Source organism: Capsicum annuum, chromosome 8, assembly GCF_002878395.1.
Source record: "Capsicum annuum cultivar UCD-10X-F1 chromosome 8, UCD10Xv1.1, whole genome shotgun sequence".
Classification (NCBI taxonomy): domain Eukaryota; kingdom Viridiplantae; phylum Streptophyta; class Magnoliopsida; order Solanales; family Solanaceae; genus Capsicum; species Capsicum annuum.
In genome coordinates, this window is record NC_061118.1 from 77,378,169 (window position 1) to 77,392,797 (window position 14,629).

The 14,629-nt window shown below is 37.5% G+C and overlaps 1 protein-coding gene across 1 annotated transcript; it reads left to right on the plus strand.

Annotated features, from left to right (window-relative positions):
- The first annotated feature begins 7,550 nt into the window (after positions 1-7,550).
- Positions 7,551-8,135, plus strand: LOC107879102. The gene has a single exon (XM_016726219.1). The coding sequence runs from the start codon at positions 7,551-7,553 to the stop codon at positions 8,133-8,135; it is 585 nt and encodes a 194-aa protein (XP_016581705.1).
- Positions 8,136-14,629: the final 6,494 nt, after the last annotated feature.

Sequence of the window (14,629 nt, forward strand, 5' to 3'; positions counted from 1 at the left end):
CTAACATACGACCAATATGATGCCCATTTATACCTTGGAAAGAAACCAACCAAATCTCACTGGCCATCATACGAGTTGAGGGTCCTAAATTGTACCCTATCATACGACAAGTACCCTCAATCATATGATATCCAGAAGCTCAAACTCGAGGAATTTTCTAAGGTTCAAAACTCAGGGTGTTTCAATTCTCCCCCACTTTGATCATTCATCCTGAATGATAGAACAAGGCAGTATAAGCACGATTTATACCCCACCACTCCAACTTTAACCTTTAACCAAGTTAGAAAACAAAGATGAGGAAATCAAACTCTCCTTTAAATAAGTTAGAAAAAAAAAGTATGATAAAGAACACATACCTTCCTCATAAATTTTTGAAGTAGAAATAGGAATAGATACTTGGACTTCATGTCCTCTCCTGCTTCCCAAATAGCCTCTTCAACTTTATGGTTCTTCTATAAAACCTTGATCAAAGCTACATCCTTGGTTCGTAACTGATAAACCTGCTGATCTAAAATCTTAATCGAGACCTCCTCATAAAATAAGGAATTTAAAATACCAATATCTTTGATAGGTACGATTTGAGATGGATCACCCATACATTTGCTCAATATAAAAACATGGAATACCGGATGAATGGAGCTCAAACTAGATAACAACTTGAACTCATAAGCTACCTTACCAGCCATTCTCAAGATTAAGTAAGGACCAATATATCGGGGACTGAGCTTTCCCTTCTTACCAAACTGCATCACTTCCTTCATGGGAGATACTTTCAAGAATACCTTATCCCCAACCTCAAACTCTAACTCTTTGCCTTATATTTGTAAAGGACTTTTTGCAACTTTAGGTAGACTCAATCCTGAATCACCTTTACCTTTTCCATTGAATTGTGAACCAAATTTGGGCAAACATCTTTGCCTCACTGACCTTGAACCACCTAATAGGAGATCTACACCTCCTACCATACAAGGCCTTAAATGGAGCCATCCCAATGCTAGAGTGGTAACTATTATTATAAGTATACTCTATAAGAGGTAAATGCTCAGCCCAACTACCACCATAGTCAATAACATACGTACAAAGCATATCCTTCAATATTTGAATAGTTCTCTCTACTTGCCTATTATCCTATGGGTAAAAAGTAGTGCTCAGACTAACCTTAGTCCCCATTCCTTTCTAAAATGATTGCCAAAAATGAGATAAAAACTGTATATCATGATCAAAGATGATAGAAATAAGTACCCCATAAAACTTCACAATCTCTTAGAGGTATAACCTTGCATAATTCTCAGCCAAAAAGTTTGTCCTTACTGATAAGAAGTGAGCAGATTTATCTTTCTATCTACAATGACTGATGAGTGGTATTTTACCTCTCATTTCCACTCAAATTCCATGCACACTACCAAGTTTTGTATAAATAAATGATACATAAAATAAACTAATATCCATATTTTGTAGACATAGAGTTGGTGAGATGAAAAGATATGGATTGAAGCTAAAAGAGATCAAATTGAAGCAAAATAGTGCAGTTGAAGACCTGAAGCAGTCATCATCCCTAATTACCGCTATTATGGGCCAAAGACCACGATCAAGGTTAGTCAAGATGGTCAATAGAATGTGATCATAAAACAATACTGCTATCATATTGGATGCGATCGCGGACAACTTCATGCGATCGCAGCTACGCGAGAATATTGCCCAGGGCAATTTTGTAATTTCACTTGTCCAAATCCCAAACTGTATATTATAATATCCCATATTTTGCTTTTACTTATTCTAATTATATAAAACTTAGTATAACCTTTTATTATGGGTAACAGATGATATTTGTTATGCAAGTATTAATGATATAGATGGAATTATAGATGCTGCCTGTACAGTTTAATGTGATGCAACCAAGTTAACGTCGATACAAATATTTAAACTTGGGATCATAATTTTGTATTTGAATTAGAATTTTAAAGTGATGAAGTGTGTATAAGTTTAAGGTTAGATTAAAAGGGGTAGGGGCTGAAAATGGAACAAAATATTGGGGTGCTTGCTTGACTTAATAAGCTTGTAGGTGAGTCAGCTACTTGAGCTATATGATCCAAGTTAATGGATCAAGTCCATGAATCAGATTTTAGCCTTTATTAGAATACTTATTTGGGCCCAAATTAAGTAAAAGAAGAAGAAAAATGGAAAAAAGGCCCAATGCTCAAATCTGCCAAGGCCCAAATATAATTTAGCCCAACTAAGAAATTAAGCAAGTAGGTACATCACCTACTTTGATATTTTGAGCTACTTGAACTCCTTAAGTAGGTGCATCACCTACTTGGACCAATTTGATTAAATTTGTGGTCCAAAATCAGCTAGGTCAATGGCAAAAAATAGAGACTTTATAAGAAGAAGTTGTTGGTCATTTCTCTTATTATTAAGCCACAAAATAGGGTTACACTTCACAAACTCTTTATACTTTCTTTTAAGAAACTAGGAGCAGCCCTATTTTCCTGTCTAGGGTTCTTGAAGAAACCCCAACCTTTGCAGCCCAAGGCAAGTAAAAACACTTTAGTTTTTGTTTAATTATCTCATGAAAGATTAGGAAAAGATGTTAGAAGTGCTTAATTATAAGTATATGGAAGAATATATAACAAGCAACCTGCTCACTTTTCTTTGATATTAAGGAACTTCTCTTTTCTTCTTTGGTTTAAAGTGTGAAGGAAAGTGAAAGTTGAAGTTCTTAAGGAGTTCAAATTTAAAAGAACAAGTTTCAAAATTCAGGTAAGGCGACTTCTCCATTTTGTTCTCCTTGTATGTGAATTCGAAAGAGAATTATGGATGTGTTGTTATTGAGAACTCAAGAGATGATGAGTTCAATAATGGATTACTACAATAAAAGGGATTTGGGACTGTTTTGTGGACTGTTTTGTATGTATATGTTCTAGGCTACCAGGATGATGTTGGATAAAGTTAAGACTAATTTGGATTGAAATATAGAAGAAAGGTGTGGTGGTACACCAACGAACTAATTATTGCATTTGTTACTGCGCAATCTATTTTGCGTATTATTTGGAATGAGTAATGAAGCTAAAGTGGTTTATTTGAATCTTATAAGAACATGTATGGTATGTGGGTGTAACTAGAGGAGAAAAAAGGTTAAGATAACACCCTTTATTGATAGAGTAAAGGCTTACTGCCCAATTGTTGTTTTGGTGAAGTTAAATAGCCAAAATGTGACGGTTGGTTGCCAATATTAGTTTTCCATATATTTTATTATAGATAAGTAATCTAAAAGGGCGGGAAGTTGAGTTGGGCTGGTATTGGAGTTGTACAACCAGGTATGTAAGGCATACTCTATTTTGCACTCTTTGGTATGAAATTGGACATTTGGTCCATCAAGTAAGCTTCCGAGGTTATTCTATAACAAGTGATACATAATGGTAGCGTATTATATCCCATGAAGTGAATGACCTTGTTCCCACTCTCTAATGTGTTAAAACACCTCAATACATTCTTATTATTAAACCTGCACATCTATTTTCACTAAGCTTCTGAGGTTATTCTATAACAAGTGATACATAATGGTAGCGTATTATATCCCATGAAGTGAATAACCTTGTTCCCACTCTCTAATGTGTTAAAACACCTCAATACATTCTTACTATTAAACCTACACATCTATTTTCACTAGAAAATTTCAGAAGTTCTCTGTTTACTCAAATAAGACCCATATGTATTTTCAGTTTCTAAACACTTCATTTTGTGTGCCAACAGCTTCCTACCTCATTGTTGTTGCATTAAGTGTTCATTTACATACCTCTTATTAGTAGATTATTGGTTCAAGGAACCATACTATGATGACCACTAAAGTAACAATCTCAAAGGCTAAATAAACTAAGTAACGTAAATCTGTAAAATGAGTGGAGCTCTGAGGCATAAGCCTAGCATGGGCCGATATCGATACCTTTATATATGGGTGGAAGCTTAGGGGCATAAGCCTAGCATGGGTCGATCCCAATCTTTATATGTAGGTGGCAGCTCAGGGGCGTAAGCCTAGCATGGGCCGATCCTAATTTATCTATTTACCACTGATCAGCTAGTCATTTGCATTATATATGGCTTACAAATATTATGAAGTAATAAAGGTAAAAATGAAGAAAGGAACATAATGTATGTAGTCCCACAAGTATATATAAAGGTGGTCTACTAGTACTACTTATACACTTGTATCTAATTTCTATTGAGCTCTTGTATCGTGTTTTGTTATCTTCAGCCTTACACATTCAATACATATTTTTGTACTGACGTCCCTCACAGGGGACCTTCATTTCATGCTGCAGGCATAGGTACTTCAGCTCATACACCTCACTAGTAGGAGCGCAGGCTTTTCAGTGACTATTGGTGGGCTCTAGGTTAATTCGGGGCTTTACGAGTCTATTCAATATATTTTGGTTTTATGCAGTGAGTTAAGAGTAGGTAGGGGATTTTTCCCGACCCTAACTAAGTCTATATATCTTTTAGAGGCTTTGTAGACTAATGTAAAGTTACAGTAGTATTTTTCTTTAGACGTGGTGGCCCCAACGGCCAAGTGTTGTATATGTAAGTTTGTGCTTTCCTATGTAATTATTCTCATCAATACATAATATCATGGTGATTAGAACCTTTGGTTGTCGTAGTTACATGCATGAGAAGTATAAGGTTATGAATTGGTTCTCACGGGCCTTTACGACTACGGGTGCCTGTCGCCCCAATAAGAGTTGAGGCGTGACATATATAGGCAAAAACCCTTTCTTCTTCGGGTATGACTTACCTTATAAATACTTTTGAATTTGAAACAAGAACCATAATTGGGCAAGATTTTAACTAATTTTGGAGATTTAAATTCTTAGTGTTCTGTGAAGGATGGATGCTTTGGGTATACCTTATGGTATATTTTTTTCTACTTTGTTCATGAGTATCTAAATAATTTAGTCTCAGGATTATGTTGAACTAAAGTGTAATTGTGTATGGGTGTTGTTGTGTTTGCATGATTTTTAGTTGTTAAGTTTGGATCCCACTATTTCTTAAGTTTAATAGGTTGAATTTATAGGTGAAAACCCCAAATACCCTAATGGGTTTGATCGGTGAAAACCCGAAACTCTAGAAACCATTTATCATCCTTGAAAGAGGGATAAAGGTGAACATATAGGAACCCATAGCATCCTTGAAAGAGAGCTATAAGGGAAAAAGGCAATGGTGGACAATTAAGAATGTAGTTTACTACCTTTTACAATCTTAGACATAAGTGTAAATGGAGTGTAAGTCATATAATAGGCATTTTCCTAAAAATAGGGACGTCTAATTGAGGTTTTGGGTGACTATGAATGACACAATTGTTAGGTGCTTGAAAGAGCCAATGGGTGACATCTTTGTGGTTTTGTTGAAAGACTAACCACAAAGACCTTCGTCCTAGCCTATCTCTCACTTACCAACAAAGATTCATGTTAAACCATCATTAACCCACATGCTCTTTACTTATAAGTAGGCATAATCCCAATATTATCTCCAAACTTGATTTTAAATCAAAAGTTCTATACTAGTGTGTTGTTTGACTAAAGATTGTTATTAACGAAATCCAAACCCCCCCCCCCCCCCCATTTTACTTTAAATGTTGTTTTTGTTGGATTTTTGGTATTCTTTTAGTAATTAGAGCACCCATAGGACTTGAAATTTGGATTTCACTCCTTGTGAATTTGACCCCAACGTGAGTTGGGATATTGACAACGACTGCCTTACCTCTTTTACATGGGAGTAAGTTGAGCATTATCAAAATAGCGCTGTTGTTGGGGAGTCGAATATAGATTTCACTCATGCAGTGTACTTTTTTACTTTAGTATACCCAGGGTGGTATGATTTACTTGATTTGTTGCTTTTGATTTTTGTAGGTGATCATAGTGTTAATGCAATAATGAGGGACAATGCTAGTAACATGGGGCCCTTTGACATTTCTCTCGATGAAGAGGGACAACTCAATGATGCATGCTAAATGAGTGTAATTCGTATCCCACCAACTAATGAAAATGGAGTTTTCCATGTAGCCAGTGTTATGTTATACATATTACAAATGAAGGGGCTCTATGGTGGACAAGCATATGAGGATCCCAATGTTCACTTAAAGAATTTTATAGAGGTATGTGCACCTTTCAACATCTCACACATTACTCAAGAGTCTATTCATCTTTGCCTTTTCCCATTCTCTTTAATCGGTGAGGCGGTTTTATTGCTTTATTCACTCCCACCTAATTCAATCGCTACTTGGAATGAGCTTACCACAGTTATTCTTGATCGATACTTCCAACCATCCAAAATGCTCCAAATATAGAATGAGATCATAAATTTTAGGCAATTGAGTAGGGAACCATTATTTGAAGCATAGGAAGGATTCAATGGAAAATTGATGAAGTGTCTAAACCACTAGGTCTCAGAGAAGATGTTTCTCCAAATCTTCTATTGGGCCCTTGATCCGCTTAACAAAACCGTGGTGGACAATGTAGTGGGAGTTTCCCTAGTGAAGATGCACTACCATGTGGCAAAACAATTATTGGAAGAGGTGACGAAGTAAAATTGGGGTTGGCATACCTGAGATACTAAATTTCCCAAAAGCTCTCCCTCTACATCTGTGGTTGAAAAAGAACAAAGAAATCAGAATAAGGAAAGAGAGAAAAGCATGTCAAAAATAATAACCCAACTTAAGCTCTCTACAAAACATGTTATGGGTGCACCACCGAAAGTGGTAAACACCATAGTATCTAAGGCCTATGAGGATAATGAGAAGGCCAAGAAGTTAGATGAGGAGATCTGGTATTTAGCAAAATATTTAGGGGGTTCTCGCCCTGCCTATCAAAGGCAAGGTGGGAATCATGGTTGGGTAAACCGTGAGCGTGATAGGGGTTGGAGGAATAAAGAGGGTAATTATGACCACTATGTACCGTCCATGATCGAGCGAAGAACAAAGAATCAATCTCTATTGACCCCAAAAATTTCAAGACCGAGGATGTTTTGGCCCGAATTTTAAATAGGGTGAAAGGTACGAACAAAATAGTATGTGAATTTAAGGTGACTTCACTCAATTTTCTCAAACCATGGTGGCCCACTCCACCTCCATCAAGCAATTAGAGACCCAAATTGGACAAATTTCCATGCAACTAAATGCTAGGCCTAGAGGTGGACTCTCTAGTGATACGATTGCTAATCCAAAGAATGATGATCAAGTCTTAGAAATTATCACTAGGAGTGGGAAGATAGTTGATGAGCACTTGATAGATGATTTGAGTGGGAAGATACCTAAGGCTAAGCCAAAGAAGGTGTTACCTCAAAATCAAACAAAAAATATGATGAAGAAGTGGTTGAGGTTGAAAAGCCACAAAGTGAAATAAGGCCTACAATCCAAGTTCCTCCCCTATTCCCTCAATTATTGCAAAGAAAAGAGGAGGGTGACAAGCTAAAAAAAATTTATGGACAAGCTTAGCAATCTATCAATAAACATCCCATTTCTTGAGGTGATCTAAGAAATCCCTAGATATGCTAAGCCAATGAAGAAATTGATGTCGAAAAAAAAGGTTGTTAAAGGTGACACTATTGAAGTCACCCATGGCTATAGTGCTATCATGGATAGTATGGTTATGGAAAAGAAAGATGATCCCAGAGCTTTCATAAGTCCTTGTACAATTGAAACACGCGTTTTTGAAAAACCCCTATGCGACCTTGGTGCAAGGATCAACCTCAAGCCCTTTTTTATCTATAAGAAGCTTGGTTTGAATGCCCCTACCCCGACCTCTATGCGACTTTTAATGGAGGACCAGTCTATTAAAAAGCCGGTGCAAATTTTATTTGATGTCCTAGTTAAAGTGGATAAGTTTGTACTTCTGGTAGACTTTGTGGTCTTGGACTGTGAAATGGACCAAGAGGTACGTATCATCCTTGGTTGTCCATTTTTAGCCACTGAAAGGGCCATTGCCAACTTAGAAATGGGGGAGATAAAGTTTAGGGTGCAAAAAGATGAGGCTACTTTCAAGGATTGTAAGAGGAAGAAGAAATCCATGGAGCTTCAAGTTGTTTCTATGGTGGATGTTGAGATTGAGAAGGTGAAAGAAGGCAGCCTTGAGGAACCACCTTGAGAAGGAAACATAAAAAGGACGTCGTGCCGCGATGTTAACTAAGGCGCTATGTGGAAGACAACCCACAAATGCCACGAAAATGGCTCGTATCCTTTATTTATGGTGTTGTAGATTAGATTTTGGTTTTGGAATTTCAATAACCTATGCATTTGTGGCATTATAGAATGCATTGGATGAGCTTAAAAATGGAGAAAGTGTAAAAATTTTGTATTAAAAACTGAATAGGGAAAAAGCTGTTAACCTGTGAATTGAGCTGAATAGGGGAAAATAGGGGAGCAAAAATGCTCTCAGTTACTGTAATCGTGTGCCCTTGATTGCAATCTCACTCACCCACATTCCCACGATTGTGGTTACTTCACTGCATCCGCGGTTGCTTTAGCTACATGACTAGTTGAATCCCCCATTTTCCTTAAACTCCCTTTTCAAATCTTACTCTCTAATTGGATCAAATTCTGGCCAAGTTTGTGAGCTCTCCAATAACATCCTTTCATTCCTCTTGCATCACAAATCCAGTAGGTGCCTTGAATCGATTCTTTGATTTTTGAAAATATGCCAAAGAATGCATGATGTAGAAAGGGAGAGGTTTTTGATTCTCATGTTTTAATATTTTCATACTTGGTATTTGTGTGGTGTTTAGCTGCTAGAGTATGGTGTGCACAAGTGGGGAAGTCTTGAGTACCCAAAAATATGTGCAAAATGAAGTGTGCACACCAAGTGTTTGATATATTGCCCAAATGAGTATTCAATAATAATTTTTAGATTCAAAAGGGCATAATCGAGAACCTAATAACCTTGTTATTGGTCTTAATGTGAATCCATATTGTAAAACATGCTTGGGGTCTAAAAATTTGGAAATGTTAAATATGGGAAGCTGGCAGGAATTGGTCTTAATTACCGCAATAGCAGTCCATGATCATTGGACCGCAATTACGTCAATGTGGACACGGTTATGACCCACGATCATGGTAATCGAAGGTGATTTCCTGCCATTCCAAAAATGTTGCACTCTAAATTTTTAACCGAACACCACCAAGTGCCCATCCAATGAGCTTTAATGAACAATGTGGCATAGTTTGTGATAAAAATATCATTGATTAACATCATGTGTGCCTAGTGCTTTCAGGACAAATCTCATGGATAAGTATGATCACATATGATTTATGGCACCCCAATGCCACACTCACTACTATAGCGATCTTTTGAGGATGAAGACGCTCTCAGAGAGAGGAATTTTCTTGGACAATGTATCAAAAAAACTTTTGACATTCCATGACAAGCTTGAAGCCATAGGGTGGCGGTGTTTTATCCCGGACCCATGCAATACAAATGAGCAATGGGTCCAGGAATTCTATGCCAACATTAGTGCAGCTTTTTTCTCGAATCTATCCAACATGACTATTAAGACTCAGGGACAAACTGTACACTTTGGGGAAAAGCAAATCAATGATGTTTACGGGCTCCCACATGCAGACATGGGGGAATTCAAAGCAAAAGGGTGTAAGCTAAGAAGTTGGTTAGCGGAATGATTGTGTCTCAAAAAGGAAGTCTCGTGGATGAAAACAAAAAACAACATCTCCATGAATGACTTTACTTTCGAGGCTCAAATTTGGTTGCACATTATATGTAGCTGAGTATCCCCTTGCACCCACATGACAGCAGTCCTTGATCTATGGCTCGAATGGTTGCTTGCATTTTAAGCGATATTCATTTGGATGTTCGTCAGCTCGTGGTCAATGAAATGGACCATTTCAAGGACCAAGGTGGTTCGCATCTCTTATTTTCCCCATTGATTACTGAGATTTATAGGAGAGTAGGGGTTGAGGAGTATGCTGGAGATGCTTGGGTATAGCCTGGCCCCCTTTCTACCCTTTGAGGATTCAAAGGATGGGTACACCTGGCAAAGGCAAGAAAAGAAAGATCGACTTAGGAAAGTCAACATGTATTGAGCCTGAGTTTCATTAGCCATACACCTCCGATCCTCTTGAGGATATTGGAGTTGATATTGATTTTATTGGGGAGCTTGTGTCTCATTTGTCCCAGGAACTGGGAGGGCCCTCCACCACTCGTCATTCATATATGTCACGGTCCTATTATGAGAAATACAGAGAGGATCAAAAGAAGCAGGAAGCTATCATTTCTAGGCTTGAGAAACCCTACTCATATTTGGTGGAATCACATCGAGATCTTAGGATTGGATATAAAAAGATGGCCATAAGGGAGAAGAAGAGGGATAAGTTTTTTAAAAAGATATGGAAGGAGGTGAAAGGCCTATGGAAGGTCATAAAACCCCAAGATCGACTTTCTTTCTCCTGGGTAAAGAGTGATGATACGACATCCGCCGATTGGTCTGATCTTAAGGAGAATGATGATGATGCAGAGTTTGAGAGTGACCGCAGCCCTTGATGCAGTTTTGGGGAGCACACTTATCTCTTTTATCCTTGATTATTTATGTAGTGGGGACGCTGCTATCTTTTAAGTTAGGGGTTCTTGTCTTCGTATTCATTTGATTTAGGCCTGTATTATTGCTATCTCTGCATATTTTTTTGCTCTTTTAGATGATTCTTATTTTTATTTGGGTTGTAATATTTGAGCACTCTGATAGTGCCCATATTTTCATGGATTAGTTACTTTATTCCTAGATGGTTGTTTTATTTAATTTTGGTTACTTGACAAGATTTTCCCTATGATAGACTGAGTGACGAAATTCTTAAGGGGAAAGCATCGTGATTAGGTTTTAGTCATGGATACAGGGGAAGTTTGAGTACTCGTAGCATTAAGGTCACAAATGCAAGGAAAGTCTGAGTACTTGGGGTATTATGGCATTGTTGATTTAGGATCGCATTCATACCCATTGGCGAAGTCTGAGTGGCTATATGGGTGGGTAGCCTGTATTAAAGCCCCAATGTGAGACAAGAGCTTGGGTTGTTGCCATGAGTAACAAATTATATGTGGTGCAAATACAAAAAAACACCCCTCTCCGTCTAAAATTTTTTCAAAATTCAAGGGGGTGGATGTGACCAACCTTATAACAAAACTTTTTCTCTTTTTATGACTTTCGAAATTGACTTAGAAAAATTATTTGTCTCGAGCAGGAGGAAAAATTAAACTCTCTTGATGAGATTCTGTGGGAGCTTATTTGTCTATGTCTCATATGTACTAGTACCATCTAGAACTTGCCTCATTAGTCTTTCAAGGCTAAATTTTGATTGTATTTGGTTGGTAAAATGACCCTAGGCCATTCTTGTGATATTGGAAGCCCACTTTAGCCTAAAAAGACTACCAATACATAGATATAATCCTTAGTCACCCACTATGAGCCTTTGGACTTTTCTTTTGGAAACACGTTGCAAGGTGTGACACTTATATTATACCTCTCTTGAACCCTATCCTCCTTGAACTTAAGAATGCAAATCGAGGCTAAAATCCTAAGTTAGGGGTAGTGAAAGTTGAAAAAGGTGTCATTGGGCCACGAAGTCATAAGAAAGTGCTGACATGCTTAAGCAAATAAAGAAAAATGATTAGAAGAAAGAAATAATCCAAAAAAGGAAAGAAATTCATGAATTATGCACAAAAAATGAGGGAAAGTGAGAAGTAGAAAGAAAGTGGGAAAACCAACAAAGGCAATGTAGGTACAATAGTGAAAGAAAAGAAGTAGCCCAATAGCAAAATATAAAAAAATGTGTTGTAGAATTTCAAATAGGGTTTAGCCTTGTTTTCCTAAAATTAATATCCTACTCAACCCTAAACCTACATTACAAGCTCAAAAAGTCCTTCGTGATTCCCAACCAAATGTGATCATTGTAGTGAGATTGAAAATAGGGACAAGACTATGGCATGGTGCTTGTTAGTATTAAGAGTTCTTGAGAGAGAGAGAGAGAGAGTGTTTGAACTTAAATTACTTGTTGCATGGTTGATAGATAGGTGCGTGAATTCTTCTATCTTATGAGGAGGCATATGATCAAGTTGAGGTGGGTGATTTTGTCACCTTTTGAACAATGAGGCAACAGGAAGTATAATGTGGTTGAGGTCAAGAAGTGAGTCATTTCTAGAGTATTAGTATTTGTCACATGATTTCTCTTTAAAGCCTATTGAGTCCTTCAATATTCCATTTTATGTTGATGGGTGTAGTCAAAATCATTTTGTCCATGTGGGAAGAGCTTTTTGTGGTAGTAATCAAGTTATAGTCATCATGATCATTGGGTTATAGAATGTGTACATGTGAAATTGTCTAATGATAAGGGGTGGTGTTTCTTGAGGACAAGCAAGGTTTTAAGTTGGGGGTGTTGATGAGTGGTGATTTTACGACTCATTTACACTCAACTTTCATGCACACTACCAATTTTTGTATAAATAAATGAGACATAATTATGATTTAATGCACTAATATCCACATTTTGCAGGCATAGAGTTGGTGAGATGAAAAATATGGATTGACGTTAAAAAAGATCAAGTGGAAGAATAGAAACGCAGCTGGAGACCTGAAGCAGTCATCAGCCCCAGTTACCATGATTGCAGGCCAAAAGATGCAATCACGGTCTATCAAGATGGTAAAAAGAACACGATTGCAGAACCTTACTGCGGTCATATTAGACGCGGTCGCGGACAACATGATTACCATGATTGTTTTTGTTGCATTCCAGGTATTATTTTAGTAATTAGAGCACCCATAGGACTTTAAATTTGGATTTTAGTCCTTGTGGATTTGACCCCAACGCGAATTAAGATATTGACAATGACCGCCTTACCCTTTTAACATGGGAGTAAGTTTCATGTTATCAATGACCAAACCAAATCAAATTTGTTCCGAGACTGAGGTTGACCGGTAACAAAATTCATGTTGATCACTTCCCACTTCAACTCTGGCAACTTAATTTTTTGTTCCAATCCTCCGGGCCTCATATGCTCAACTTTCACTTGTTGACACACCATACACTTAGCCACAAAATTAGTTATATCTCTCTTCTTACCATTCCAATAATACATCTCCTGGAGGTCATGATAAATTTTCATCGAACTGGGATGAACAACATAGCACAACTCATATGTCTTAGCCAAGATCCTCTCTCACAAACCATCGATGTCGGGAATACATAACCTCCTTTAGTGCCACAAAGTACCGTCACCACAATTCTTGAAATCCATCACCTTCGGCCCACCAACATCACCCTTGATCCTCAATAAATAGGATCTAACAGTTGCATCTCCTTGATTTCAGCACTTAGAGACAACTGTGCTACTTTCTAAATGAACACACCACAATCCTCATAGTCTATGAGATGACCTACAAGGTTAGCCAAACAGTGAATGTCCTTCACCGACTTTCACTTTTTTTCCATATGAGATAGACTCCCCATGCATAATTTGCTAAGAGCATCACCAACCATGTTAGATTTACCTAGATGGTAGTGAAGACCCATGTCATAGTCCTTGAGAGACTCAAGCTACCTCCTCTGCCTGAGGTTAAGTTTTTTCTTAGTGAACACATACTGTAGGCTCTTATGATTCGAGAAGATATCCACATCCACTCCACACAAATAGTGCTACCAAATTTTCAGCGCAAATACCACAACTAACAACTCCAAATCATGAGTAGGATAATTCCTCTCTTACACCTTCAACTACCTAGAAGCATAGTCTATCACCTTACCATCCTACATTAGAACATAACTAAGTCCCATACGGGATGCATCACAATAAACCACAAATACATTCGTGCCTTCAGGCAAAGTAAAAAAATGAGCCAAAGTTAGTTTATCCTTCAACTTCTCAAAAATACCCTCACAAGCATCAGACCAAGAGAACTTTACCTTTATCTGAGTCAACTTAGTCAACGGGGAGGCTATAGAAGAGAAGCTCTCATGAACCTCTCATAACTACCCACTAAACCCAAGAAGCTTCGAATATTGGTTGAAGTCATGGGTTTAGGCAACTTCCTAACCACTGTAACCTTTTGCAAATCCACCATGACTCCTTCACTAGGAATAATATAACCCAAAAAAGTGACATTGTTCAACCAGAATTCATATTTTGAAAACTTGGCATACAACTGTTGTTCTTTCAGAGCATGCAAAACAACATCGTGGTGATTGACATGGTCCACCTCACTCTTAGAGTACACCAGAATATCGTCTATGAATATAATGATGAATAAATCTAGAAACTGATGAAAGAACCTATTCATCAAATCCATAAATGCCATCAGGGCATTGGTCAACCCAAAAGACATGACCAAAAACTCAAAGTGACCATATCAAGTACGAAAGATAGTCTTAGGGATATCCACCTCCCTAATCTTAAGCTGATGATACCCAGACCAAAGGTCAATCTTAGATATAAACTTAGCACTCTGCAACTAATCAAACAAATTATCTATCCTTTAAAGAGGATACTTATTCTTTACTATTACCTTATTCAACTACCTATAGTCAATGCACATCCAAAGGGAACCATCCTTCTTACGTTCGAATAATACTAGCATGACCCATGAGGACATA

Bases quoted from the DNA above. Each gene is read 5' to 3' on its own strand.
- LOC107879102 (XM_016726219.1), top strand. From the start codon at position 7,551: ATGAAGAAATTGATGTCGAAAAAAAAGGTTGTTAAAGGTGACACTATT.